General features: G+C 40.0%; 2 protein-coding genes across 3 annotated transcripts in view; one reads left to right on the top strand and one right to left on the bottom strand.

Moving 5' to 3' along the window:
* gabrb3 (gamma-aminobutyric acid type A receptor subunit beta3) overlaps positions 1 to 17,863 on the bottom strand; it is a 47,483-nt gene extending 29,620 nt beyond the window's left edge. For both annotated transcript variants that reach the window (XM_085397858.1, XM_085397856.1), the window contains exon 1: positions 17,487 to 17,863. In XM_085397858.1, coding sequence (XP_085253984.1) covers positions 17,487 to 17,581 — 95 coding nt within the window. In that variant the 5' untranslated portion in view covers positions 17,582 to 17,863. The remainder of the gene's footprint in view (positions 1 to 17,486) is intronic.
* Positions 1,912 to 23,024, top strand: gabra5 (gamma-aminobutyric acid type A receptor subunit alpha5). The gene is made up of 10 exons (XM_085397860.1): positions 1,912 to 2,110; positions 2,992 to 3,076; positions 3,269 to 3,387; positions 4,121 to 4,188; positions 4,907 to 5,127; positions 9,205 to 9,287; positions 16,280 to 16,423; positions 18,828 to 18,980; positions 19,237 to 19,448; positions 20,978 to 23,024. Exons 2-10 carry the CDS (start codon positions 2,994 to 2,996, stop codon positions 21,278 to 21,280), a joined length of 1,386 nt encoding a protein of 461 aa, XP_085253986.1. The 5' UTR covers positions 1,912 to 2,110; positions 2,992 to 2,993; the 3' UTR covers positions 21,281 to 23,024.
* Positions 23,025 to 26,976: the final 3,952 nt, after the last annotated feature.

Here is a 26,976-nt window from a genome sequence, read left to right as displayed (position 1 = left end):
GTCCAAACTAAATGGCTTATTTTTAACCACTGCCTCCTCCATGTAAGTAAGCACACTGAAAAGCAATAAAGCACATGAATCGAGCCATTAATACAAAACACTAGTGAGAGGCACAACCGACTAAAGCATAAATACACAAAATCCCACATTAAAGAAATGACTTCTGAATCAGTAAGCAGTACCAGAACGTACCATTCAAATGGTTTTCAGTCAGTGTAATGCTTCTGAATCTCATAACACAAGGCTGAGGCCAACACCATCGTTTTCCAGGTTTCTCTACACTCAGGGTATCTACAGCTGTTGGAAATTCATGCAAACCATTCTCAAGCAATATTGTTTGACAAGACAAATCAAAAACAATTGTTCAGTTCATAATTCACAGTCTCGTATCATCCCGTATTATCCTGTATTATCCCGTACAGTGATAAACTGTATATAAAAGATGGATGCAGCCCCTGTGACGCCACCCCTTGGTTAGTAAGGTCCTTTTATGAAGCCTTCAGGTGAGCATGTTGACTGTCACCATGATGTGATGACTGTGAAACTGTGCCATACTGCATGGATTTCAATCCATTTGTACTAGTTTTTATATTAGATTATCTCTACTTTCTGTTTCACTCATTTGCGTCTTTAACTTGTTTCATTTTATTTACTTGAATCTGATTTTTAGTATGTGGGGCACAGAAACTGACACTAAATGTATATTTTAGCTTCTGTGCATACAAAATAAACTAGACTTCTTAATGAGGCTATTTAACTGAGTTTTAATTTTTTTAAGTTGACAACTTATCTAAAAGGGTCCTCCCTAAAGGAGAGTTAGCTTGATTGCTCTTTTTCATTCTAACTGGGGCCATAATTTACAAAGTGGAAATCTTATTGTAATTAATAAAATATGGAAATGGTGACTGAGAACATAAACTCATCGGGAAAGTCTTTACTTGGGTCAGATTTTGATAGCAGTAGGCTCTTTTTTCACAAAGACTTCTATAGACGAACCAAAAAGAGTCGCCCTCTGCTGTCCTTTTGAAACATGGGGCTTCAGCTTTACTGTTCAGACTCGGAAAAAACACACTATAAAAACAGAGAAAAGGTTTATCTTACACTGCGAATTTTTGATAGTTTTATATTATATTGATGATATATTACGGTTTTATGTAACTAAATGTTGTAACATAGTATAAATGTATTATATATAATGAGGGACAAGGGTTGGAAATGAGCAATAGCTATAAACTGTGATGTGCAGCATTGCAGAGTTTCGTGCTCTATATTGGAACTATGTTGAACTGCATTGTCCCTTTTAAATAAATAAATTGGAAGTAGACGCATCCTTCTTTTTACTACAGTCTAGATACAGTGGGTACGGTGGATGTCACTGGATGTTGATAAAATACAACTAATTTGTAGTTTGCAAATACACTAGAGCACTGGAGGGGAGCAGTAGATCAGTGCAGTATACCATGAGTGCAGCTGCCTGTTAAAACAATAGAACAGCGTTGAAATGAAAATAAGCCACTTCTGTTTGTGTAGCTTTAACCTCACATTAAATAAGTAAAGCTTTTACGGCTAATATTGCTGATGGCTCTCATGCTGTGGATTATTACTACGGACACTTTGATTTTTGCCTCTTTTTTTTTTGCCTCTCTCTGCCACCTCCCCCTCCCTCCCCTCTCCGTCTCTCATCCCTCTACAGTATCTCTCCTCCGCTCACTGGCCACACATCCTCCCGCTTCTCTGCACGCTCGCCTGCTCATTTCGCACCAAACTCTACATTTGCACTCAGCTTTTCCTTTGGATACACTATTGGATTTTTTGCTAAGCTGGCTTTGTGCTCGCGGCTCCTCGGAGACCAAACTAAAGGATGGTCAGTCAGCACAAGTGTTGGGAAGCCTTTATTTTTTCGCTGCCAACCTTTTAATCGCTCTGGGGAGAAATAAAGCTCGCTGACAGTGAAGTCAGTCCACATCTTCTTCCTCTCTCTTTCCAACATACAGTTATTGTGCGCGGATGGAGGTGTCGGCCTTAGGAATTGATGCCAAATTGTGAACAGTGCAGTCTGCGTGTGTGTGAGAGACCTGCGGAGAAGTTTGACTGCGCATCGTCTTGTGTGGTAAGCTTTGGTAACTGCGTCTCGGCTCCTGTGCAGCACCGCGTTATTTTAGGCCACTACAGTATGAGATGTAGTAGCACGGATTAGTGAACAGGCTAGAAAAGAAAAGAGTATCCCCGAGGTCTGCTGCTGCTGATGCTGCTGCTGCTGATTACGAAGGACCCGCAGACACCGTCCTCCTCACGGGAGTTTAATCAGCTTGTAGAGATCTGTGTCGGACTTCAGATGATTCAGTGAAGAGTACCTTCAGTCACAGCAACACAGACGCGGGTTAAAAGAGTCCAGCTGTGGTGCAGAAAGGAATCTTGTAGATGCAGCACAGGTGGAGGCATTTCACCTGGATATACACGCAGCAGAGCTCACACAGCGCCAGTCCTTTGAACAGAGGCTTTTGCAGTGAGATGGGTGGGTATAGAGGGGCTCCAACAAAGAAGGAACTCACTGTTTGCATGTCTGAGCCGTGAAAGCTGCACTGGATATTTATCAGCTTTTCATTTTTTCTTGTCACACCTCCGCTGAAGGTCTGAACATCTGCATGTCTTACAGATGTTGGCCTAGTGTTTAGGAAGGCTGATGGCCACTGCGCTGCGAGATGCTGAATTGATTCTGTCACACATTTCCTGTAGTGGAGCTGTTAAAGATTTATTGAACCCATAGGCTTGGAGTGAGTGCAGAGTTTCTGGGGGACAGTGTGCAGATCATCTAATATTTGACTTAGTTTCCTCTGCCAAAAAAGGCAACATGATGTGCCAACAAGGTCACATCTCAAAAGCTCTCAAACGGAACTAAGTTCTGATTATTTTGAACTAAGAGTTAGCCCTGGCAGTAATAATAAAAAAAGGTATTCAAGTTTTAAACTACTGCGTGTGTGTCTTTTTCAGGAATGGGCGATGGAATGTGCTGCAGCTTTGCAATGAGGCGTCTGTGGTTCTGTGTCTTGCTTGCGAGCATCACCTGCCGTCTGAGGTAAGGAACTGACTCTTAATGTTAGCACACTGTAATGGCACATTTTTCACAGCTCATTGCTTAATAAATAGGAATTGATTGTTCAATATTTTTAAATAATTTTACAGAAAGTTAAAGGTGTTTATATGACATCCTTTTTTTTCTAATCCACCCGTGTCCAGGATCAGCTTTCTGTTTCTGTGTTTCCTCCAGCTTCTCCCAGGAGATAACTCCAAAAGAGGCAGAATTAAATGACAATATTACCATCTTCACGCGCATCCTGGACGGACTTCTGGATGGTTACGACAACAGACTCCGGCCCGGATTGGGAGGTAAGCCCAGCGAATGTTTAAACCTCGACACAAATTTTCTCCCCTCAGAGAAAAAATGCTCCGCACCGCAACATCTGCCTTCTGCTCGGCCCAGAAAATTAGTCTGTATTCACGAGACACATGACGAGCTGTTATGACCTCAGCTAAGTATGATTTAATGGCACTGTGAAGTATGCAGCGTGCTACTGTGACCTTGAGAGAACCACTTCATCTCTGGTTGGACGGTGGGTCCTTTGTTCTGCAGCGACTGTAAAGTTAAGTTCCCATAAATTATATTTATCAAACTGAAAAAAAAAATCTGGTTTGATGTGTAAACACATAAACATTAAAATATAGAGAATGCCCACTGGCCCAGCTTCAAAGGTGTCATGCATTAATTACTGAACAATATGCAGGCATAAAAATCTTACCGTGGCTTAAACAGTATTAAACATAGCAGAGATGAAGTGACTTTTCAAAAGATGGACTGCAGTCACCCCATCAAATAATCCACGATATGCCATTTTTAATTTTATTTTTATTTATTTATTTTTTGTGGAAGAACCTAAATTTTACAAACCCAAATGTCACACTGGATTAGTTTTTCAGATAAAATGAAATTAGAGATTTGGCCTGTTAAACTTTAATCTCTGCCCAAAGAAGCAAGAACCTAGTCCCTCATATTTAGACCAGATGATGTTGTGGATGCTGATGTCTGCTCTGGAGGCTCACTGTGTTCTGTGTTTTCTTACAGAGAAGGTGACGGAGATCAAAACCAACATCTTTGTCACCAGCTTTGGTCCGGTCTCTGACACCGAAATGGTAATAATCACACTGCAAATATACTAAATGCATACATATTTTAAGTTAAAAACCTGGCCTTATCAGAACTTTAATTACAGAAATTACAAGTCTACTTTTTTACCGTCCTGTTCCACAGGTTTGAAGAAAGTGATCCAAATTGTGCCAGAATTGAACAGATTTAAATGTTTCCATTTTTCACCTCTTAACCACGATTCAGGAAATATGGCTTGATTTTTGCATAATGTTGTTGAACACACCAATAAAAGGCAACGATCACACATTCAGCTTGGTGAAGGGATCACACCTGAACCTAAGCTGCATGATGTTAGATTTCGCTAATCACTCTGCTGCTCCTTCTTAACCCTCAAATGAGCCCGAGTGCGATCACACGTAACTCTGTTATATTTTACAAAGGATGACTTTTTATTGGCTTTGTTTGTGTTTCTCATGCCAAATACTGTTTCCTTTATCTGAAGCAAATATTCCATAATCTTCTAATCACAGTTTTTAGTCATTTTTATGCAAAAAGGAGTGAAAAAAAACCTCACAAAATATATGAACAAAGTGTACCAATTCCTGTAAGAACTGTGAACTATTGTTGAACTATTGTAGGAGAAACAGACAATTTCATGACTGAGCACTAGTTAATCATCATAAACTTTCTTTATTCCATCAATTTGTTTAGATGCATACGTGACTTCTCTCATATTCATGGGTCTGAGCTGTTTTCCTGCAGGAATACACCATCGACGTATTCTTCCGCCAAAGCTGGAAGGATGAGCGACTTTGCTTCAAAGGCCCGATGGAAATGCTTGCCCTGAATAATCTTCTAGCCAGCAACATCTGGACCCCTGACACCTTCTTCCTCAACGGGAAAAAGTCCATTGCACATAATATGACTACACCTAACAAGCTGCTGCGGCTGAAGGATGATGGGACTCTTCTCTACACCATGAGGTAAGCAAACGTTTTATCCAGCTTGAACTGAAAGCATTTCTTTTCCAGCCAGTCTTACATTACAAACCTTGACTCATAAGAGCTGGCTAGCCATGTTTATTGTATTTGTATTTATTTATTTATTTATTGTCATTGTCAAGAACAATGAAATTGCGTTTGGGGCTTCCATACAACCCAAAAAAAAGAAGAAAATAATAAATACCCCTTAAAACCCAAGTGTACATATTTAACCCAGTGTGACTCCAATGCAATAAGACAATCCTTAGCAATAATGTTCGTAGAAATTCAGACAAAGACCTGAGAAACATGACAAAATACAACAATGCAACCCATTCAATATTATTGTACTGTGAGATATGATATCAGATATGATAGTTAAAGATATTGTATAATCCAATTAAACCTGGAGCGATGACTGAAACCTCTATCAGTCTGCGATATTCCTTTGGTAATGGTTTTTAAGACCCCCGCTGCTCTAATACAGCCCACACATTTATACTCTGTGTCTCAGTGGTGCATTGATGCGTCATCATGTTGTCCTCACACTGTAAACTGGAGGTCAGGGGAACTGGAAATGTTTGCTTTGACCCAGTGCTCTGTTCTCTCCTCTACTATTAACTAACTCTGTCACCACGTCACAGAAAGCTTTACTTTGAAAACAGCACAAGCTGTTCGCAGCCCAGATTTCACATGCTCCGGCTCTTTCAAAGGATGCATACAGTTCAAGAATGCGTCTTGTTCTCAGTTTGTGCCGCCTTAACAACTGGAAAGAGATTTTTTCCTTGCATAAAGCATACTAATCCACTCATTATTAGTTCAGAGAATGGCTTGTGGATGCATAATACATTAGACTCTGTGCTGTGGAAAGAAATGTATTCTAGATAGAACCATCTCATTTACATCCACTTTCATTTCAGTGCTGCGTCATCATCTTATCAGGTCAATAAATCCTGCAAATCAAATATTAACAAAGGAAGTTTGAGGAAATGGACATGGCTGCGTGTCAAAAATCATTATCGATCCTCTTACTTTGAAATTGCTACAAATCTACGAGCCATTAGAAACGAGTTCAAGGCAGCCCATTAATGCATTTGTGTTCTGGGAACGAGGTTATTAGCGGAACATTTTAGCCATGTCTTACTCTCCTCTCCTGCGTTCGTCGTTCTGCAGTGTGCAGTGCCCCAGCTGCTGTAGGATGAAAAGATCCCTTAGAGAAACATGAAGGTTTCTTCCAGACAGTGCAATGCCACATTATGCACAATATGGCCCAAAACACGCAATAACTTCCCAATAATCCAATAACATGGACCTCGGTGAAATAACATAGTGAAAGCATCAGTCATCCTTTTAATCATCTGGTAATTTACCTGCACTCTTTTTATTGGTCAGTATGATTTATTAACATCTGTATGTGTTTGACTAACTAAATGATCTGATGATGTAGAAGTCTCAAAACAAAACGCTGTGTGTCAAACATGATTCACTTAGGAGTAATTAATCTAAAACAGGACAGAATTAAACACCTGCTGTTGTACCGATACTGTAAGTGCTGACATGGCAATCAGCAGAAACAATACCAGGATAATATTAGTGATGCTTTTACCTTACGTTTAATTTATTTAAACTGTTTTATCAATAATCTTTCTCAAGTTTTCCATCTATTTAATGCCATGAAAAGTGATAGTTAATGCATGTCTGTGAAGGTTCTCAGTCAGCGAGCTGACTCTGTGAGCGACCATCTTTGAACAGAGGCGGGGGTTTACGACACCAACTCTCTTCCATCTATAATCCAGTTTTGAGATCCCTTCCCAGACGCCTTAACGCCCACTCACATCCTGGGCCATCTGACCTCAGGAATTCGCATGATAAGGTGGGGCCAGGTTTCACAATGAACACACCCGAAACTCTGGCTGATTGGGACCCACGCCCAGTTTCCCACCTTGGCTCAGGCGACTAGAGGATCATCAGGGGGTCCTTTTGTCCCTCTGTGGGGGGTCACTCCCACTAGGTTTATATCTGGGACTCTCCACCATTTGACCTTAGAACTGAAGAAGCTTCTCGGATGAGAGGTGAAACGTCTTCAAGCAACTTAAAGAAGTCCAGACGCTTTTCTTTGCAAGCTCCTTTGACTACGATAGTTAATGCATGTTTTTGCTTTCAGAGCTGTCATTTAGACAGATTGGTTTATAAATCCATAAAGATGTTATTCTCTGTTCAAGAAAGGAGTGAAGCAAAAAACTGAAAAGAAGGACAACTATATTTTCCAGCATATGTCGCATGTTTCAATAACAACAAAACCTAAATTCAACTCCTCCAGTCAGATAATCGGCTGTAACAATATAACACAATCACCACTAGGGGGTCCTATTCAGACACAGCGAGCAGTGACAATTTTTTAGAAAGTATATTTTGCTCTGTGATGTATTCAGTGAATCCCAAGCTTATCTGTATTCATCTTTGATTCTCTCTCTCACATCGAGGCTCGTGCTCTGTGCCGTGTGGATTTTATTCACACGAAACAGCCGAGACAGCAGATGTGGTTCAAAATGAAGAAATCCTTCTGCTGTGCAGGATTATGACAGTCAACTAAAACTCAAAACTAACGTTTGCTGCAAAAAAATTGGTGGCAAAACTAAAAACTTTGAGGAAAAAATAAAATGAACTTTAATTTGATATTGTACTGCATATAAAGTAACTGCAGTAACTTCAAAATATTGCAGAAATATCTTCTTTAGTTTTGTCTGCCGTCAGTTTGCTCAGCACAACAAGACCGAGCAGGTGTCGTTGCACATTTGAATCGAGACTTTGCATTGCGTTACAATGTTTAATGCGCAAGTGTCAAAGTATTAAAAGTGAAATAAAAGTAATATAGTATAACAATATAAGAATATGTTATTTTAATGTGATTAATAAGCACATGTTTTAAATAATATCAGCACTGTTATAAAAATATATGGACATCCACATCTGTAGATTTCAGTGTGTTGTTGGAGTCTTGTGTTTTTTTAGATATATAATTCCTTAGATTTGTGGAGGTTTGACACCTCACAAGATCAACTATGAGCGATAAATTGCACATGTACTCGCAGCAGACTGATCATCTGTTTCATAAAAGAGGGGTTCATTAAATGCGAGTGAACTCACACATTTTTACTCAAGAAAGGGAAAATTAGATATTTGAAATGGTTGCACAGATCAACTGGACTGAATGTGATTCATACACTTAACGGAGGTTGACGGCCCTGTTTGTGAGGTATTCTTGGTGGAAAACATACTATGATCCATTATTTAAATCAATGTGAGAGTCACAACCACACCTGGAATTGTAATGATCACCAAGTAAGACAAAAATACACCAGAGAGAGCAAATCCAACGTTTGGGTCATACAGATGAAGGCAAGCAGATCAGGAGCAGCCGTGGGGCAAAGTTTAGTAAACTTTCCTAAATGGTCACAACTAGACTACAACCAAGAAACATCAAACAACGCCCCCAAATACAAAAGTAGAAACAAGGTGAATGTACACAAGAAATCAAGTTAATCAAGTGATCACAGGATTTGTATACTGAAATAGAAAATATGTCATCCCAGTGAAATATAGCACGTCCTGTTACCATGGTGCATTCATTTGAATAGTAGCAGCTCTCATTGTTCTCCATGTGACCAGCAGATGGCAGTGTTATATAAGACCTGGTGGTCCATTGGCTGCCTGTGTGGCTGAGCTGTGTTCACACTTTAGATCCAACATGAGCTCATTTGTTTCCCCGTTTTTATTTCCACTGAAGCTTCATTTGTGCATTGTTGTATTCCCACAGACAGGTGGCATCTTTTCTCCACAGACCAAAGCTCATCACGGGTCCCTCTGCTGGTTCAGATGCTTTTTGCTCTACACTGGGAAAATTGCTTTTCGCTCTACCGTTAATTATTTGAGACACTAATGAAGACAAAGGGAGATTTCTGTTTATAAATGGCTGTTTACAACATTAAACACAATTTATAATAAGGGGTTGTGTTTAATTGTGAACGAGGTGATCATGATAATGATGTAGTCAGTTCATTTTCTGCCTTTTTCTTTCAGGCTTACCATCTCTGCTGAATGTCCCATGCAGCTGGAGGACTTTCCAATGGATGCTCATGCTTGTCCCCTTAAATTTGGAAGCTGTAAGTAAATGCACCTTCAAGCAAATGCCCACTGCACATAATGAGTCTTTAATAATACAGGAAAAGGTGTGATGTAAATGTTTTATGTCAGCATCCGGAACTAGAGTGATGTTAAAATAGTTAGCAAACTTTTCGAAAAAGGGGGTACACCAGAAAGAAAAGCAGCATGTAGTTTTGACATGGCATCGGTTTCAGTGTCTTTCTCCATGCAGAGGGCATAGGGACGGATGAACGTTAGTGCGTTTGACAGGCCGTGTCCCTCAGGTGTAAAGCTATTGTTGCGGTGGTGCAGGAGAGCCATGTAGACACTGACACACTCCTCCTGATGAAGCCATTAATCAACATGTCAGGGCTGCTCCTCTGCACCCTTCACTGGCTCGGCTACATTTAATGGTGAAATTTCTGAAACAGCTACCCTACATGCACACACACTGGAAGCAGCTAGAGACATAAACACACACACCAAATCTAAATTTACCACCAAGGTAACCTTAGAAATCTGGACATACTTTTGCACATGAACCGCCAAACCGCCACCTTCCATGTGACTTCTATGTTAGTCAGCTTGTCTCACACGGTCCAAAAATATCTGGGGAGCTCCTGTTCTGTAAGCTTCAGATTAGCATTTGAGGCTTTCCCTGCCACTGACATGACGTAGTGATCGCAGTCCTCATGAGTGCGCTTGCCGCATGCTGACACTTAGCTGCTCCCACAGCTACTTTGGTCACCTTACCGGCAGGTGAAACCAAGTGCAGGGATAATCGCAGCAGCTAATTAAGAGAACAACTGCTGTGAAGTTGATGAACTCTACTTGAAGTCCATCAGGGATCCCTGACAATCGAAACCTCCTCACAGAGGAGCTGTTCTTCTCATTTTTAGCTCCATATTTTTAATATTGTATGATTCACAGATCAAGGTTTTCTTCCTCATATCAAGGTGGACCTTAGTGCTACCCCTCCTCTCCATTCTAAGGCAAGCGAGCTTTGCTCTGATTGGCTGTCAGTCATAAACAGAAGGTTAAAACCGAAAGTAAGGGGAATGGCCATGTATCTACTCTCACTGACATCACACAGATCCAACAGTATAACACCCGTGATGAAATGAGTGAACTGAGATCAGTTGGCAGGCGGAGCTTTGGGCTCACAGGGGGTTTGTGTGTAAATACTGAGCCTTTTTATAATGCCAGTGTCCACTGGAACAGAAGATTTATGACAGGAAATAAGGAAATGCATAAAAGCGCCACTTTAAATTAATTATGTAAGTTTAAATACAGCACTAGTTGCTTGGTTTCTTGCAGATTTAGTGTAACAGACAAAGTCTATTGCATACAGCAGCTCATTGCAAATACACAAAGAAAAAACACTGACAATAAAAGTTGTAACAAAAAAGCAACAGAATCTCTTTAATTTTGTGAAGATTCTTTTAAAATTTGATATCCTTGAATGGAAAAATGTGAAAACCCATCAAAGGCTGAAAGCTATGTTAACCATCAGTATTAACTACAAAAATAAAATAAGTGGAAATCGTTCCAAACTGTCCAAATAACACAAATAATTAAGCTCAACAAAAGCAGTGATGGAAGTGTGGCTGCAGTATGTATTATTGTAGCTTTGCTAAGTTGTGATCTATCGTGATGAAGGTGAAAGGCTGTGAGCTGTAAAAGTTAACGTGCGATACATCCTGTTTTCTCCAACTCCATTAACCCAAGCTAATCCTCTGACCTAATGGACAGCACTCACCCGTGAGCTCAAAGCTTTCAAAGCTACAGTAGACCTTTCCTTTGCTGTTGTGTTAATCACCTTTCATGGACTGAACTGTACAACCACCAGTGTCTGTGTGCCTGCTGTCGCTCATCGCTGTGACACAATTTAAAGGAAGTGTGTGATGCACAGAAAGCCTTTACCTGATGTAAATACACCAGAGCAACACGCAGGTCTTGTTTTGTGGTCACACTGGTGGCCACGTGACCATGCGTATATATCTTAATTTGTTTTAGTCACATTACACCTGTAGTCTCTTTGATTCTCTTAGTGTACCTCCTTACATACGACTTCCAAAATTCCAAACCAACTTTTGAAAAAGAGCCGACAATTCTGGTGAAGTTTTCGTCTACAGCAGTCAATTCACAATCTCAGTGTGTGTGCCAACTGTCATACAGCCTTAATTACAATTCACTCGCCATAACAGATGGTTTCTTTTTGCCTGAATTTACAAAGATTTATTTGTACCTCAGTAAAAACGCCGTTAAAAAACATCATAATACAAGAAAAAGTCTAACATGGCACGCTAGCGTGCTGGACTCTTGCGACACTATTCTGTCCTCATGTTTGAGTGTTAGCATGGGAAAATGCTAATCTGGAGTCGTGTTCTTGCCGGCGTCTCAATTTTTCACAGCTGAAGTAATTGCTCAGATCATTCATGCACCTGTAAATGAACCGAAATGCAAATACAAAACAAAGTAAGACGAACGTTCTTACTCAGTCTGAAAGGCTGTTTTTTCTAATTTTAGATTACACTCTGGGTGATAAATAGAAGTGCTCCATGTTCAGATATATGCACACAAACCACATTTATCAGGATGATTTCTTACTTTCATTTGTCTCTTTTTTGCACTTAATGATGGGCAGAAAACACTATCAGGACCGAAACAGGGAACAGAGTCACAGTTAAACTGAAAATATGACATAAACCTTTGAAAAGGATGTTTTTCATTTGGTTACTAATAAATGTATTTATATGTCCACGTGTATCTGTATAGGTTTTAGACAGACGTAGGCCTGATTCTATTACTGTGATATACAGCTCCCGTTAACACTGCAGTTTATGCAGAAGCGTCTCAATGTTTGGGTCTTTTAATAAAGAAATCTCCTATGCTTAAAATATACTTAAGACATCCGGTTCAGCCTCACACGAGACTAGTGGCCTCGCCACCACCCGTCTGAGTGGTAATGAGTGTTTTCAACCCTTTGGGTCTCTCTGATTTTCTCAGGCATGTCTGAAGTACACTGGCTGCTTTATGGGCCACATGTACAGTGACTTCCTGTATGTAAAGATGTTTTACAGATGAAGTTTCTGAGTGTTTGAGCTTGTTCGCCGACTGTGATGAGCAGTAAGGTTTGTGGTTTTGTTGCAACAGCTGTAATGCAATAACATTTTTTTAAACTTTATAGCTGATATTTGTAATAAATGTTTGAATTTCTCTCATAGTTACCATAAAATAAAAATGTTTTTTACTATGTGGAACGAGCTGGTGAACCAAATCAGGTCCAAATCTTCCTACATATCTGTAAATCAATAACATAAAAACAATATATATTTTTTGCATTATTTTAAGAGAAATGAGTGGCCAAGAAAATTTTCATATTTAACCTTTTTAAAGTACTATTTGCTGTCTTGTGTGTTTGTTGTGTTATGTAGAAGTGGCTACAGAGAATAAAGTGTATTCACTGTGAGCATACATTGTCATTAAGAACTGTAGTGTATCAGGGTTGACACAACGGAAGTGTTTCACCTGTTTTTAGGTTTGTTCACACTGACCTTTAAGGTACGCTGTTGTAAACAACCAACACCCCCTGGGGCTTAAAAAAAAAAAGAAAGCTAAAATCTGCAGTTCCTTGAACGCCCACTTGAGGCTCCGACAGTGAGTAAGTTCTAGTAAATAGCAGATACAAACAAAGAAACTGGAACTCAATCATAAAGATTTATGGAAAAAGAAAAGGGTGAGTTTTCATTACGAAAGCCAATATGCAAAAAGTGCTACTTAGAGTTTCCAGACTGCAGTGTAGTTTGATTTGGGGAATTACCATTAGCTTGAAGACTGGAAAGAGTGTAAAAGATGACAGTTTGTGGCTTAACTTTATTTTCAAGAATACTTTTAGTCTAAAGCAGCGACCTCTTTCAGACTCATAACCAGTGTGATCTACGGTATCTTGGGCTTTCTCTCCACTTTAATGATAACTCTGAGGTCAGTCTTTAGAACGAGGTGACAGTCCTCCAACCTGCAGGATGGAAAACAGCGACGTTGTGGCTGTTGTTTCTGAATCGTTTTTATATTTTAAGAAACTCTCTAAAAAAGCACAGACTCCTTTTCAGCCTGTGCAGAAAGCGGTTTTGAGCAAAGTGCCATATATAACCCTCAGTCTGTGATGACACTGGCTTAAAGTTCATTTTTTCTATTTTAGAGCAATGAATGGCTTAGTCATTATATAAAGGTCTTTTGTCTCCCAACAAGTGTATAAGCCTCGATCTACAGACAAAGCTCTCTGAACTGTTTAAGTGTGGGTGAAGTGTTACAGTAGGTGCAGCGCGTAATGTATTCTGTAACTCGGATGTACAAAGATTCGTTCGAGGCAACGCGGAGCCTCTTTAAGACGATAATCCACAGCCTGGTTGACTGGGGTCAATCTAAATTACAGTGAAGTCTTCTAACACCACAGTTGCTGGATTAGTGCAACACTGTTAGATTGGATTCTGCACTGCGGTACAACTGAGAGAGAAAGACACACAGATGCATCTACTGTACAGTACGTGTGGAGTTTGTACTTGGGATCGTGCGTGGGATCGCCGCCTTTGCGTTTTGCAGAGTTCACTTGTTTCTAAAACGAAGCTATGAATGAAAGATTGAGCTTGAAATGCACGAGGATGAAGAGGTAGTGGCAGCAAAAGGAAGAGTCTGACGTGTCACAGCAATCCCCCTCACTGTGCCACATATAACATCAGGGCGATTATGTTAGAGCCACACACGAGCTCTTGACAGCGACTTCAACTTAATCTCTGTGTAATGAAGTCACACTGGTGACTTTTCTTTCAAAGAGCTCTGGTATTATCACTATTTTAGCTAAGTAACTGACTTTCATCATGAGGACACTTTCGTGATAAATTAAGAAAAATGTTTTGCAAGTGTAGCTTTTGACACAATGAATAGAAAACAAAAATGAAGGATTTTCAGACAGAAGCTAAACAAATGGAGGTGCAACTATAAGGAAGACAAACAGACACTCTGACTCAGACTGAGGCTGTACATACACCAGAGGTAAAAAAAAAAAAAAAGACGCAGCTGAAATAAGTTAAGAAAATAAAAACGAAGCAAATTTGGACATAAGATACAAAAGAGTGAGGAGAAAGAGAGAGGAAGCTAACTAAAAACAAACTCCACAAAATCATCGGTAGATAAACCTGACAAGGAGTAAAGTAAACATATAAAAACACAAAGAGATCAACTTAAAGCAAAGAAGAATGAAGAATTCATAAAGAGTCCATAAACCACATAAATCATTCTCGAGAAGAAAGAAACTATGAACTCAAAATCCAGGGACTGGGGCCCTTTTAGTGCATCTGCATGAACACTGCTGGATATTTGCGGCACATTTTGGATTTCTGGATCATACTCAGTAAGTTAGCATTTGTCAGTCATTTGGAACTTTTTTTTGCTTTTCCTGTTAAACAGCACCTGTATCTGAACATTGACGTGACTAAAAATGCAGCTCTTACATAATTTCATTCACGTAACATGTCATTTATCAAACTCATCTTTGCTTAACAGGAAGTAAAAGCTCACAGGGGACACAAAATAATATTGTGAACATGCACCGTGGGTGGACGGCTCGTGTGGCATTAGGACTTTTGTTCTTTTTTTTGTTTGTTGTTGTTTTTTTTGAGGGGGGGCTTATGTGTGCGAGTGTGTTGTTTAATCCATGACATGACATTCATTCAGCAGACCGTTTATTTCTGTTCTAATAATATATTCGAATCCTTTCTGAAAGCGTCAGAAGCAGTCAGTCACTTCAGCGTTTTTCACTTTGACGGACAGGAAGGACGAAGCAAACTAAAGTTAATGACAGACCCACTGAAACAGCTGTGCTACTCTCACGCTTGCATGCTTCAGAGTTCCTTTTATTCATGAAATTAAAGAAATATAAATGATGTTGGCAACATAAAGGTAGTTTCTGTAATGAGGTTTGGAGTTTAGTCATCTCAAACCTCTTTGAGTCTTTGATGGACTCTGTGCAGATGTCTCACCTCAGCGATATCACTGATGGTAGTTTTATTGTTTATTACAGATATTCAGAGTGCCGTGTTTAAAACAAGCTAAGTAGCAAAGCCAGCTAAAATAGTCGACACGAGTAAGCGTTATTACAGGCTGCTACAAAGACATGCATCGCTGCTGTAGTGTTTAATGCACGTCCAAAAAGTCTCCAGTTTTGGTGACTGAATTCTAGGATTTTACTTAATTATTTACTTACTACTGAGAATTAATTAGCAGGCATTCATGTCTGTGTGGCGCTCCTATAAACTCTGTACCCAACCTTGGCCACTTTCTGCTGCCGAAAGAACACCACGGCCAACATATTAGCACCGAGGCTTCAGAATGTAGAGCTCCAAAACCAGTGAGCAACATCACGATGTCTTTTATCGAGTCTCCACAAAGCTGCAGAGAATGAACACACTCTTCACCTGCAGTTAATGAGTTCAGCCATGTGTCCACATTTTAAACAAATCGTGTTTTTGATCACAACTCAAGAATTCATTCAGCAGTTATTATAAAACTGGAAGACTCGGGGAGTTTATGTAGAAGGTTAAAGGTCAAATCTGGACATAGACATTATCGATGTTTATGTTATTTTAAAGAATTGTTCCTGAAGCAAAGAGTGATATTAGTTATTGGACTGTTTCTCATAAATGGGAGATTCAAGAATATTTTTGCGATGTAATTAAAACTGAGTCCAGGCGAATATCAGATAAGTTCTTTTTTCTCTGATGAACAGTAAGTATTGCGTTGAACGCCTAATCTGAAATGCGTAGGTGTTGAAAAGTCCTTTAAATGGTGTTTTAAAAGTTTGTAGTGTTTTTTTCTGTCCTTTTTTGTTTGCGCTGAAACCAACTGTGAACATGGCGGTTAATGAAACTGGATAAAATTACTTCCTGATATAAATCCAAATAAAATTGAAACAAAGTCTTAAAAGACTGCACATCTTTGTGTTTTGTTTTCTTAGATGCTTATCCGGTCTCGGAGGTGGTTTACAGGTGGACCGAGAAAGCGGCTGACTCGGTGGTGGTTGCGGAGGAAGGGTCCCGGCTCAACCAGTATCACCTGATTGGTCAGGACGCGGGCACAGAGGACATCTACACCAGCCGAGGTAAAGCGAAGAGTAAATGGACTCAGATTACAGATGAACCATCCCACAGCATCACACACACGACCTCTTACGTCTTAGCTCTCGCCGTTATTTCCCTTCTTACTGCAGCGGTCATACCCCAGCTTCAGGCTGTGTTAAGCCCTCACTTCCACCCTATTATCCGTGTTATTATAGTGTTCCAAAGATATTGTGTGAAGAAACTGTTTTCAAATCAAGCAGGATAGAGACAATGAATGAATCACAAGGATTTGAGGATGCCTCCCACACATAGCCAGCTGTCTCTGCAAAGAGAAGAGATAGGATGGTGCTGGGAAGGGGAGGGGGGGTGAAAAAAAATCACTTATCCGTGGTCTGAGCCATTGGGTCTGTAGGGTTAATCCGTTTGCAGGCCCATCAGTTGTGCTTTTACTAAGTGACGTCACAGCGCAGGGATTGGCTGCTGGAGTGGAGGCATGTGGGGTGGGGGGCAAATGGCATCTGCTTAATTCTGTTATGTAAAGAAGTACAATAATACAATTCTGCTGCTTGTTGGTGGAGAGTCTGTCACAGAGGAGGAGTTCCTATAGTGTGATGTATACAGAAATAGCTATCTTGATCCAGTATCTGCCGGTGCAAGCCGGTGTTTACACTGGCTGGTGTATGAAAAGTGAACACTTGTCGAGAGGCACGTCACATGCTTCTTACATGGTAAAAAGAATAAGCCAGCTATGCTTACACAGGAGGAAGACCGAGACTCAGTAACCGATGAGATTCTGCCATAGACAGCAATTCTGTCTTTACACACCCCTGCAGCTCAGACTGGTTAAAGAGGGCAGACACACAAAGCCATCGTGTCCTTAATTAGTATCACTAATCTGGGGTGCAAGCCCTCTTTAACAAGCCGAGAATAGCTCAGCAAGGTGCTCACAGTGAAATGACCTTTGACCTCACAAGCTAAGCTGAGGATGATGTGAGAAGAGGAGCAGGAGCTGAGCTGAGAATACTTGTGATTTCACTTGGTTAAAGACACCGGGTTACAATTAAAAGCGGCAAAGCTCAACAGATGGTTTCGAAATGTACTCACCAGTTGACCAACATAGCTGCGTTGTTATCTGCTATGAATGGCAGTTCTCCACAGACACTCCAAAAACCAAACAGTAAAATCCACCACAACTGCATTTTTTCACGCCTCGGAGATTTCCATCCACTTCCAATCCCAGCAGGCGGTCAGATCAGAGCGGGGTTCGCCCGGCCGTGCCACCACGGAGCAGGGCTGCTCACTGCTAGTCCTCGGAGCGAAGGCAGCACAGGTGCCCTTTTCATTAAGAACATGATGCTCGTTGTTGCATCTCACAAAACTTTCCTGCGGTCCCTCTCAGCCCCCCTCTGCTTCAGTCATCTGTGCACCTGCTTGTAATCACCGCTGATCCAGGTCTGTTTTAGTGTTCTCGCTCAGCAAAGGCAAGGATGTACGTCCCCAATCAAAGGCCTGGCCTGACAGAATGGGATGGACTGTCTTTCACACACAGAGACACACACACACACACACACACACACACGCATGCATGCACATAGAAAGAGAGAGAGAGGGGGAGGAAGCGAGAGAGAGATATACAGGATGCAGATTGTGACAAGGGATTAGTGAGACAGAAAAATCGGATTTTGCCAGGAGAAAGCAGCAGTCATCTGTGGATTTTCTATAGTTTATCAGACTCCATGGCTCAACAGGATTTTTGGAAAAAAAAATAAAAAATCCTTCAAATGAAATCTTCAGTTGGTTAACGAGATATGATGAGTTCCCCACAAACCTTTTTTCTTTAAATAATCGAATTCACACATTTGGATGATGGCCAGGGCATTGTCGGGTGGTTTGATGTAGAGCACAGAGTGCAGAGTGACGATGTAGCAACTGCTCACAGGCCACATGTTTCAGGAAAGGTAAAAGGTCTCAGAGATTAAGGGGTCAGACGTGATACCCGACGCAAGTAACTCCTAACATACATGTGAGAAAAATGTATTTATAAACTATGTGTTAGGAACCTCTGGCCTGCAGTGGTTCAGCTGTGGTAGGCAGAACCAAAGTTAGTGGAGACCAGAACAAAAGCTAAAAGAAGACGGGAGGTTGGACCAGCATTCTCAGGTGGCTAATAACATGACTTCAAATAGAAGGTTAATGCAACTGTTTATCCTAAAAGTGTTGCACTGACAGGTTACAGTGCCCCCAAGTGGCCAAAAGTTTTTTTTGGTTAATTCGTTTTTTTGTTTTGTGTTTCCAAATAAAAGAGCATTTTAAATATAAATGCCACTTTTCTTTGTGTTGTTTAGAAGTTTTTGCTCAGTTTTACTCCATGTATTTTAAAGAAATTTAAAATACGGAATTGAGTAACTAAAATAACTAATTGCTAATTTCTGCTGTTTTCCACAGGTCAATACACCGTGATGATGGCTCACTTTTACCTAAAGAGGAAGATCGGCTACTTTGTCATTCAGACCTACATGCCTTGCTTCATGACTGTAATCCTGTCACAGGTTTCCTTTTGGCTAAACCGCGAATCGGTGCCAGCACGGACCGTGTTTGGTACGTTTGAAAAAAGGAGAGAAATCAAATGAATTCAGATATTTTACATAATGTTAGCAAATTTCATGTGCTGTGGGAATATAAAGCTGGGAAATGAGTGCAGTGAATATTCCTAAATGTCTTTTTCTGTGACTCGGCTTCACAATCTGCCTTTAATACTTTGATACGTGCCCTGTTTTTATGACTTAATCTGTTGGAATAGAAACTGAAGAGCAAGTGTGGTGAGTAAAACTGACCCAGTTTTCTGCACCACCAGGTGTGACCACAGTGCTCACCATGACCACTCTCAGCATCAGCGCTCGAAACTCGCTGCCTAAAGTGGCTTACGCGACTGCCATGGACTGGTTCATCGCGGTGTGCTATGCCTTTGTCTTCTCTGCCCTCATTGAATTTGCCACAGTTAATTATTTCACCAAAAGGAGCTGGGCGTGGGATGGGAAAAAAGCAATGGAGGCCCAGATGCCAAAGGTACGTGCTGTGCTCCAACCTGCCCTCGACTCACATTCTTGTTGATTAACTACAGTGGAATTCTTGGAACAGGAAAACTGAAAATACATTTTCAGATCTTGATGTAGTTTTTAAAGTCAATATTGAAGGCTGGAAAATTGATTTTTTTCCTCACATAAAGTTGGCCTGTATTCTCAGTGTTACAGCTGGTTGTTACAGCTCAATATATTTGATAGAGCCAAGCTCACTTTATTTAAAAATAAAGGTCCTGTAAAACAGCGGTCCCCAACTCCCAGGTCATGGACCGGTACGGGTCTGTGAATCGTTTGGTACCGGGCCGCGAGAGTTGAGGCTCGGGTGTGAAATTTATGGTTTTCAAGGTTTTTATCATTAACTCGGTTTCTCTGGGTCTTTTCCCTTGTGTTATGAATTGTTTTTGTCTTAGTCGTATCATTTTCATTTGTTGTATTTATCTGCGACATCTTAAAGGCTGGTTCTTGAAAATATTGTCTTACATTAAACCGGTCTATGGCGCAAAAAAGGTTGGGGACCGCTGCTGTACAACATGCCTCTGTTAGGGGATCCCTTGATATGTTTGAATGAAAAACTAACTAGTTAAGACATAATGCGTTGTGTGTAAATTTACTGCATGTTTGTGTGTAGCCCATAAACTGTATATAAAAGACTGTGATGGTTTGGGTTGGTCTATGAGGTCCTGGCGTGAAGCCTTAACTTGATTTTGACCATCATCTTGGTTTTCCGCATTAGTGACAGGTTGGTAGGGGCTGATGTGACAGAGAAACTGAAGACACTGATTTGTTGTACATATTGACTCTAATAAAGACCATGATTTACATTATCCACTTATGCTGTGTTAGATTTGACGTGAAACTAGCGCCCGACACCATAAACGCATCAGAAAACATTTACTGAGGTCATATGTCAAATAAAATGTTCTGTCATTTTCCCAAAGAAAATTATCGCCCCCTGCTGATCATTAGAAGAATTTCAGCTTCAGCTTGTCCATCTTTTATATACAGATAATGGTTCAGGCAGTACATTTGGCTCGATTAGGAGGAGCAATTACACAGCTTTCTTCTTTAGTCAATTATGTTTAAATAAGTTATTATCAGTGCTGCCTCAGTGGAATAAAATTGGAGAAACGCTGAAGTTTGTTCACGGTATGCCAAACCGTGCTTTCATCTGCTGTGGGGAGAGAGAAGAAAAAGGGGGCGCAGTGAAAATTTTTATTTCCCAAATAATAATAAAGTAAGAGATGAATTGGGCGATGCGTAGAAGTTGAAAAAGCCGGATCAATATCTCCTCTGCTCAGTGTGCCGGTGCTGTGGCACAGTGCCAGTTCATTACTGCCCAAGGACGTTGATCCCTGCCTTCAGATCTCACCAGCCATCTTTTATTGTTCACCTTCAGCTCTTGTGTATGTGTGTGAGTGCCTGTGATATTATCCACCTGTTTTATTATGTTCAATGATGAATGTGCCACTTTTTCTTATGCATATTGAATCAATGTTTTATTTTGCTTCTCTACAGAAGAAAGACCATTTAACTCTGTCTAAGAAGCCAAACAACAATTGTTCAGCTGGTGTGAATTACACAACCAACCTAACGAAGGACGCGTCCATCTCAACTATTTCAAACAGCACGGCTGTCCAGCTCAAACTGCCTGAAACCAAGGCGCCAGACCCCAAAAAGACTTACAACAGTGTCAGCAAGATTGATAAGATGGCCAGGATAGTGTTCCCCGTGCTGTTTGGGACCTTCAACCTGGTGTACTGGGCTACGTATCTCAATAGGGAGCCAGTGATCAGCAGAGATCAGCAGAGAAGTCCTTAGTCCTTGAGTCATTGACATGTTTTTTAGCTAGTTCGATAACATTGCATGTGCGTTGCTTCAAGAACATTTTGCCATGTTTGCTTAGAGTTTGTACATGATTAAAAAAAGCTTAATTTGTCACACTTTACCACTCAGTTATTGATTCGTTTCTGCCACATTGTGATCTTTTAAATTTTTTGGCATTTGGCATTTATATTTTCTCCTTGAGTCTACATTCGATGATGGCTCAGCAAAAGCCAAATGCTATGCAAAAGATGCACCTGTGTTATTACTCGAACTCTGCTTTTTTCTCCTTTGTAACTCGAACTTTGTACAAATGGGCCGGAGGTCCGGGATTGCGAAGCTGGGCCCGGGCACATGGAAATTTGCTTCCTTGTTAAAAGCAGATGAATAGCCATGCTTAATATGTTGCCTTCAGAGTGTGATAACTCATTATGAATGCACTGAAATCCTCTGCTATTACATTTATCAAAAGCCAGTTTTTCAGCTTTTACTTGAACGTTTCTGCTTCTTGTTTGCTTTCGCTGACTTTCTCCATTTCGTACGGCGAGTTCTCATTTACTGTTTTGTTCCTGTTTCCGTTGGTCCTATAAAACGGGGGACGATTTAAAGCTAACGTGATAGTGGCAGCTTCTGTTACCAAGTCCTCGTGTAGAGAATCCTGTATGTATGCAAGTGTGGTAGTAGTTTGGGAAAATTGTATATACGCTCAGCTTTTAGAAAGGCACCACTAAGCCAGTAAGGTTCATCTATGTAAAGCATATACAGCACCAGTATTACTCTAGTTTAGCGCTTTATTGACTGGATTAGGAAATGATCCAAGTAGCTTAAGCTTTAGAGATGTTGACATTTTTTTAGGTTACTTTGTTGTTTCTAAGCTTTGATAATAACTTGCAAATATTATTAACCAATATCTGGTTGCTTTGAGCAGAGTCACTCTTTGTCATGTAATTAAAAGACTGATTTGAACTAATCAGGTTATCATGAGAGACGAGGGTCTCAGTGACAAGGGTCTCATCACATTACATTAAATAAAATTCCGATGAGCTAAATGAATAATTTTATATTCTGGCAATATTTTATTTGCTTTCTTGTTGAGAGTGTAATGAGAAGATTAACGCTGCTCTCTCTGTGCAGTAAGTAGTGACGCTCTCCAGTGTTCAGACCTTATCTTAGCATAAAGACTAGAGCTGGGAATGATGTTTATTTCATTCTGATTGGCTACATTGGGGAAGTCTGCTGAAGGGCAGCACCTGGAGCTTGTAAGCTGTGCACATTTCTTTACAGATTACCATGTAAAGAAATGTGTGATGAGCTGATGTCGGCTTTTGGAGTTTCATCATAGTGGTTTGTGTTTTCTATACAGTCTATGTTTCACGGGCAGGAAAACGAACTTTGAGGAAACTTTAAGTTTTCCAAGAAAATGAAACAAACAAGCCGAGCCAATCTGGCTGTTTCCTTCTACTTTAAGTCTTTATGCTAAGCTAAGATGACCGACCCCTTTCTTTATATTTGTTTCATATGAAATACATTTCACATTTCTCATCAACCCTTTGCAAGAAAGCCATTTCCCGTTTTTAAAAGGTACTATTGTTTAAATAGAATATAATGTGATGCCCTCCACAGCAGCTGCATGCTCTACACTCACTTCAGCAGAGTTAGTTCTGCAGACTGAACAGAATCATGTGACTTTATGCCTGCGTGGCCTGCCACTACTTCATTTGTTGGATTCATTTGAGATTTTAGATACATACTGTACTGTTGTTTAAATGCAATGATCTGAAGCAATAAATAATGCTCATGAATAATGACCTCTGCTTATTGTAGTGTGTTACCATCCATCCATTCTCTTCCACTTATCCTTTTCAGGGTCCCAGGGGGTCTGGAGCCTATCCCAACTATCTTAGGGCTAGAGGCAGGGTATACCCTGGACAGGTAACACATAGACACAGACAACCAGTCGCACTCACACCTATGGGCAATTTTGAGTTTCTAATTAACCTATCCCCACTAACTGCATGTCTTTGGACTGTGGGAGGAAGCCAGAGTACCCAGAGAGAACCCATGCAAACTCCACACAGAAAGACCCCACCATCAGACTCGGCCTGATGGTGGAATTAAACTCAGGACCTTCTTGCTAACCACCGTACCACCACGCTGTTCTTATTACCATTTGATTCTCATTTCATTCAGATTTTCTTCATCTGGTTAATGTTTTTATTTATTTGTTTGTTACGAACACCTTTTTCCATGGGTACACATCTGCCTCTGCTAAAGCTTCCCAGACTCTATCCGACTGCTTTTAGTTCCAAAATATCAGCGATGATAAAGCATGAAAAACCTTCATCATCTCGGCTGTAGCACTGCATGTATGGAATGTAATCTGATGAGTGCAAGATGCTTAATCAGTTTCATCCGTTCATATAAATACGCACATTGAGTGAATAAATTTTTTGCTACATCGACGTGGTGAAAGAGACGATGGCTTAATCTTGCTTGATGGAACAACAACTGCATGTTCCTCTGCTCCTCCTTTGAATACATACATCTATATCTGGCTCGTGTAGCAGTCCACTTGTTTGTTAAATCTATCGTGGGGGTCTCTGTGGCTCACATCTGTTCAACAAGGATTTAGCTCTGTTTAAGTTGCTTTTCCCGTTCAGCAAGGCCATACTCTAAGTCACAATAAGCTGTCACCAACATCACATGTCCACAGCATCAAACCACACTCCATGCTTAAAGAATGTGTTATTCCTTCTGTCCCTTTATGCACACATTTTAAATGCCAGACTAAAGAAAAAGTGACATTTTCTTGATGAACTGGGCCAGTGGCACTCCCTGCAACCTGTAGGTCAAGCTAACCCATCATATGAAAGTCATTAGCCTTGTTTAAGGACAACATGGGATTCAAAGCACTGATTTCTGATTTGATTTTGTGGCGCTGTATACTATTGATAGCAGCATAAACACGACAAGTAGACTTCTCCCTTGGTGGAATGGATAACGCATCCGACCACTGATCAGAAGATCCTAGGTGCACTCTTGGCCTGCTCTGCACTTTGAACGCTTTCCCCGGGTTAATCAAGGATTCTGGTTATACAGCATCAATGTATGCTAAGACTTTATATTGGAAGAGCCTTACAAACCCAATAACTCTTCATGACTAAACTCTTAATAACAGTGAGGAGGAAATGCATTTTTAAACAGAGGAAACCTTCAGTCAAAGGAACTGAGACAAACGGGATTTGAGCTGCAGTCACCTGACTGAAAGTCAGGTACATCTGTGTTTCCATCACTAACCTTCTCACGTTTCTACAGGTTATATCAAAGCTTTTTCTCTAATATTGACTATCACAGGCCTTTAAAGCCTGAAACATGAAATAATTCCCAGAAAAATCTTGATTTTTAAAAGAAATCAAATGTTTATTGATCCTTCTGATGAAATAAAATAATATTAATGTATCAAATGCGATACACTTGACTTTAAAGTGTAGGCTGCATTCACGTTCTGTTATAATAACCATGAATACAAGTTTGCAGCTTGGAAATAGCATTCAGTTGCAGAAAGCATGCAAACCTATCTTCATGTCCAGCCCTTTAAAACTGTTTGTTTGCAAGCTCTTCTTATTTGGTTTGGCACAGTTCATGGTGGACAAACATCAGAAGTGGAAACTATTAAAAGTTAAAGAAACTTACTGTGCCAAGTAAAAAATAAACATTCTTTTCATTATGCATACTGTATAAGACATGTCTCCAAAACTGCTTGGTCATAGGACACATTCACTGTACCTTATGTTCGGGCATATAATGCAGCTACTTTTTCATCATACAAAATATCTATAGCCCGTGCTTATAGCTCTCTGGTGTAAGTTGATACATGAAATGCTGAATGTGCATTTTGATTAGAAGATTCATATGTGAATCTAACTTTCCTCTGCAGCAACACGAAAAAAATGTAACATCAGTATCCAAATGTAACATTAAAGTGGTTGTGATTTTGTTTTTCACTTATCTTTCCTCCACCTTTAAAAAAATTCAGTCACTGCACAACCTTCAGGGTCAGGTGGAGGCATTGTGTTGAGCTAGATAAAGTATGAAATCACCAAAAAGCTTTCAGAAGAAATATTATAGAAGTGAAGTGTAATATAAAAAAAAATCATTAGTTAACTTTGATTCACAGGTTTTAAATTGCATGTGCTTAACAAAAGCCTTTTAATATAATAATACAGCGTTTTATATTATAGTTGCAACGTGCCAGACAAAGGACAAAAACACATTTGTCAGAAAAGTGATAAAAAATGAAGATAACAAAGCTAACATTGTTAAATGGAGGTCAGAGAGGATAACAGCCAGCGGCCATAAACAGGACAGTAAAAAAGAGTGAAAGTTAAAGCAAACTAGAAAAATTTGCATTTCCTGCGAAAATGCAGTGTGGCTGCTTTAAGCTGAAGCTGTCTGCAAAAACTAGCTGAAAAAGCTGAAAAGTTGCAGAAATTGTAAAAACTTTGCAGAAGCAAAAGAAGTTTGCTAAAATGTAATAACTTAGCAGAACTGCAATATCTTAGAGGAAACATAATACTTGGCAGAAATACAATAGCATAGCAGAACTTAGCAGAAATATTGTGATTTACCAGAGACACTGTGATGAACTATGAATATTGTAATTTTAAATTAATACTATGTTTTAGCACAAATACTATCATTTGACAGAAATACTATCATTTGGCAGAAATACTATGTTTCAGCACAAATACTCTGGTTTAGCACAAATATTATAACATAGCATAAATACAATTATATAGCAGAAATGCTATATTTAGAAAGAAAAATATAATATAGTAGAAATAGTATGATTTAGCAGAAATACTGTATTTAGCACAAGTACCAAAAAGTAGCAGAAATACTATGATTTAGCAGAAATACTATGATTGAGCAGAAGTACTAAGATGTAGTAAAAGTACTTTGATTTAACAGAAATACAATTATAGAGGAATAATACTTTAAAATGGGAGAAATATTGATACACACACACATACACAGAGCCTAAAGGGAAGAGTATTTGTGCCATGGAGTGTTAAGAATGTGAGGTCCATATTAGAAAAGCTGGTAAAATCATAACAGTTTGCAGAATTGTAATAAATGATGAATATGAATTACTGGTCTGTGACAGTGTATTAATTTGTAGGGAAAAAAAACATGTTGACCAAGGTGGAATCGAACCCACGATCTTTAGCTTGCAGACCCGTGTCATTACCAACTGCGCCACTGGGAAAGAGAGGAGCCGTCTTGAAAAACAGGGTGATGAGGAGTCAGAATTAGATCGCGGTGAGAGGCGAAAAACGCCGTTTTTTGGAGTTACAAAACGTTGTGTAACTCAAAAACTAGGTGGACTAGAGGCATATTTCTTGTGCTGGGTGAATCAGCGGACTTTGGTGTACTTTGACTGCGATTTTCATTGCTCTTTGTACAACCGTCGCTGAGATATGACGAGAGAGGAAACGGAAGACCTCAGACATGATTGGCTGGCTGGGAAGCCGTGCAGGCCCTGATATGTGATATGTGTCTGAGTTCGCACAGAGGATTGGCTGCCTGGCAGAAATATATAGAAATAGTATGATTAAGCATAAATACTACATTTAGCAGAAATACTATATTAAGCACAAATCCTATAAAAAGCAGAAATAGTATATTAAGCA

Source organism: Rhamphochromis longiceps, linkage group LG23, assembly GCF_057381845.1.
Source record: "Rhamphochromis longiceps isolate RC_006_pf linkage group LG23, R_longiceps_female_GT1.1, whole genome shotgun sequence".
Taxonomy (NCBI): domain Eukaryota; kingdom Metazoa; phylum Chordata; class Actinopteri; order Cichliformes; family Cichlidae; genus Rhamphochromis; species Rhamphochromis longiceps.
The sequence above is the reverse complement of the archived record's forward strand: the minus strand, read 5'-3'. Positions and strand labels throughout refer to the sequence as shown.

What these genes read in the sequence shown, in the direction of transcription:
- gabra5 (XM_085397860.1), top strand. Translation starts at nt 2,994, where the DNA reads ATGGGCGATGGAATGTGCTGCAGCTTTGCAATGAGGCGTCTGTGGTTC. An exon ending in ACTCCGGCCCGGATTGGGAG is followed by an intron (nt 3,388 to 4,120) that starts GTAAGCCCAGCG and finishes GTTTTCTTACAG; the next exon opens with AGAAGGTGACGGAGATCAAA. An exon ending in TGGAGGCCCAGATGCCAAAG is followed by an intron (nt 19,449 to 20,977) that starts GTACGTGCTGTG and finishes GCTTCTCTACAG; the next exon opens with AAGAAAGACCATTTAACTCT.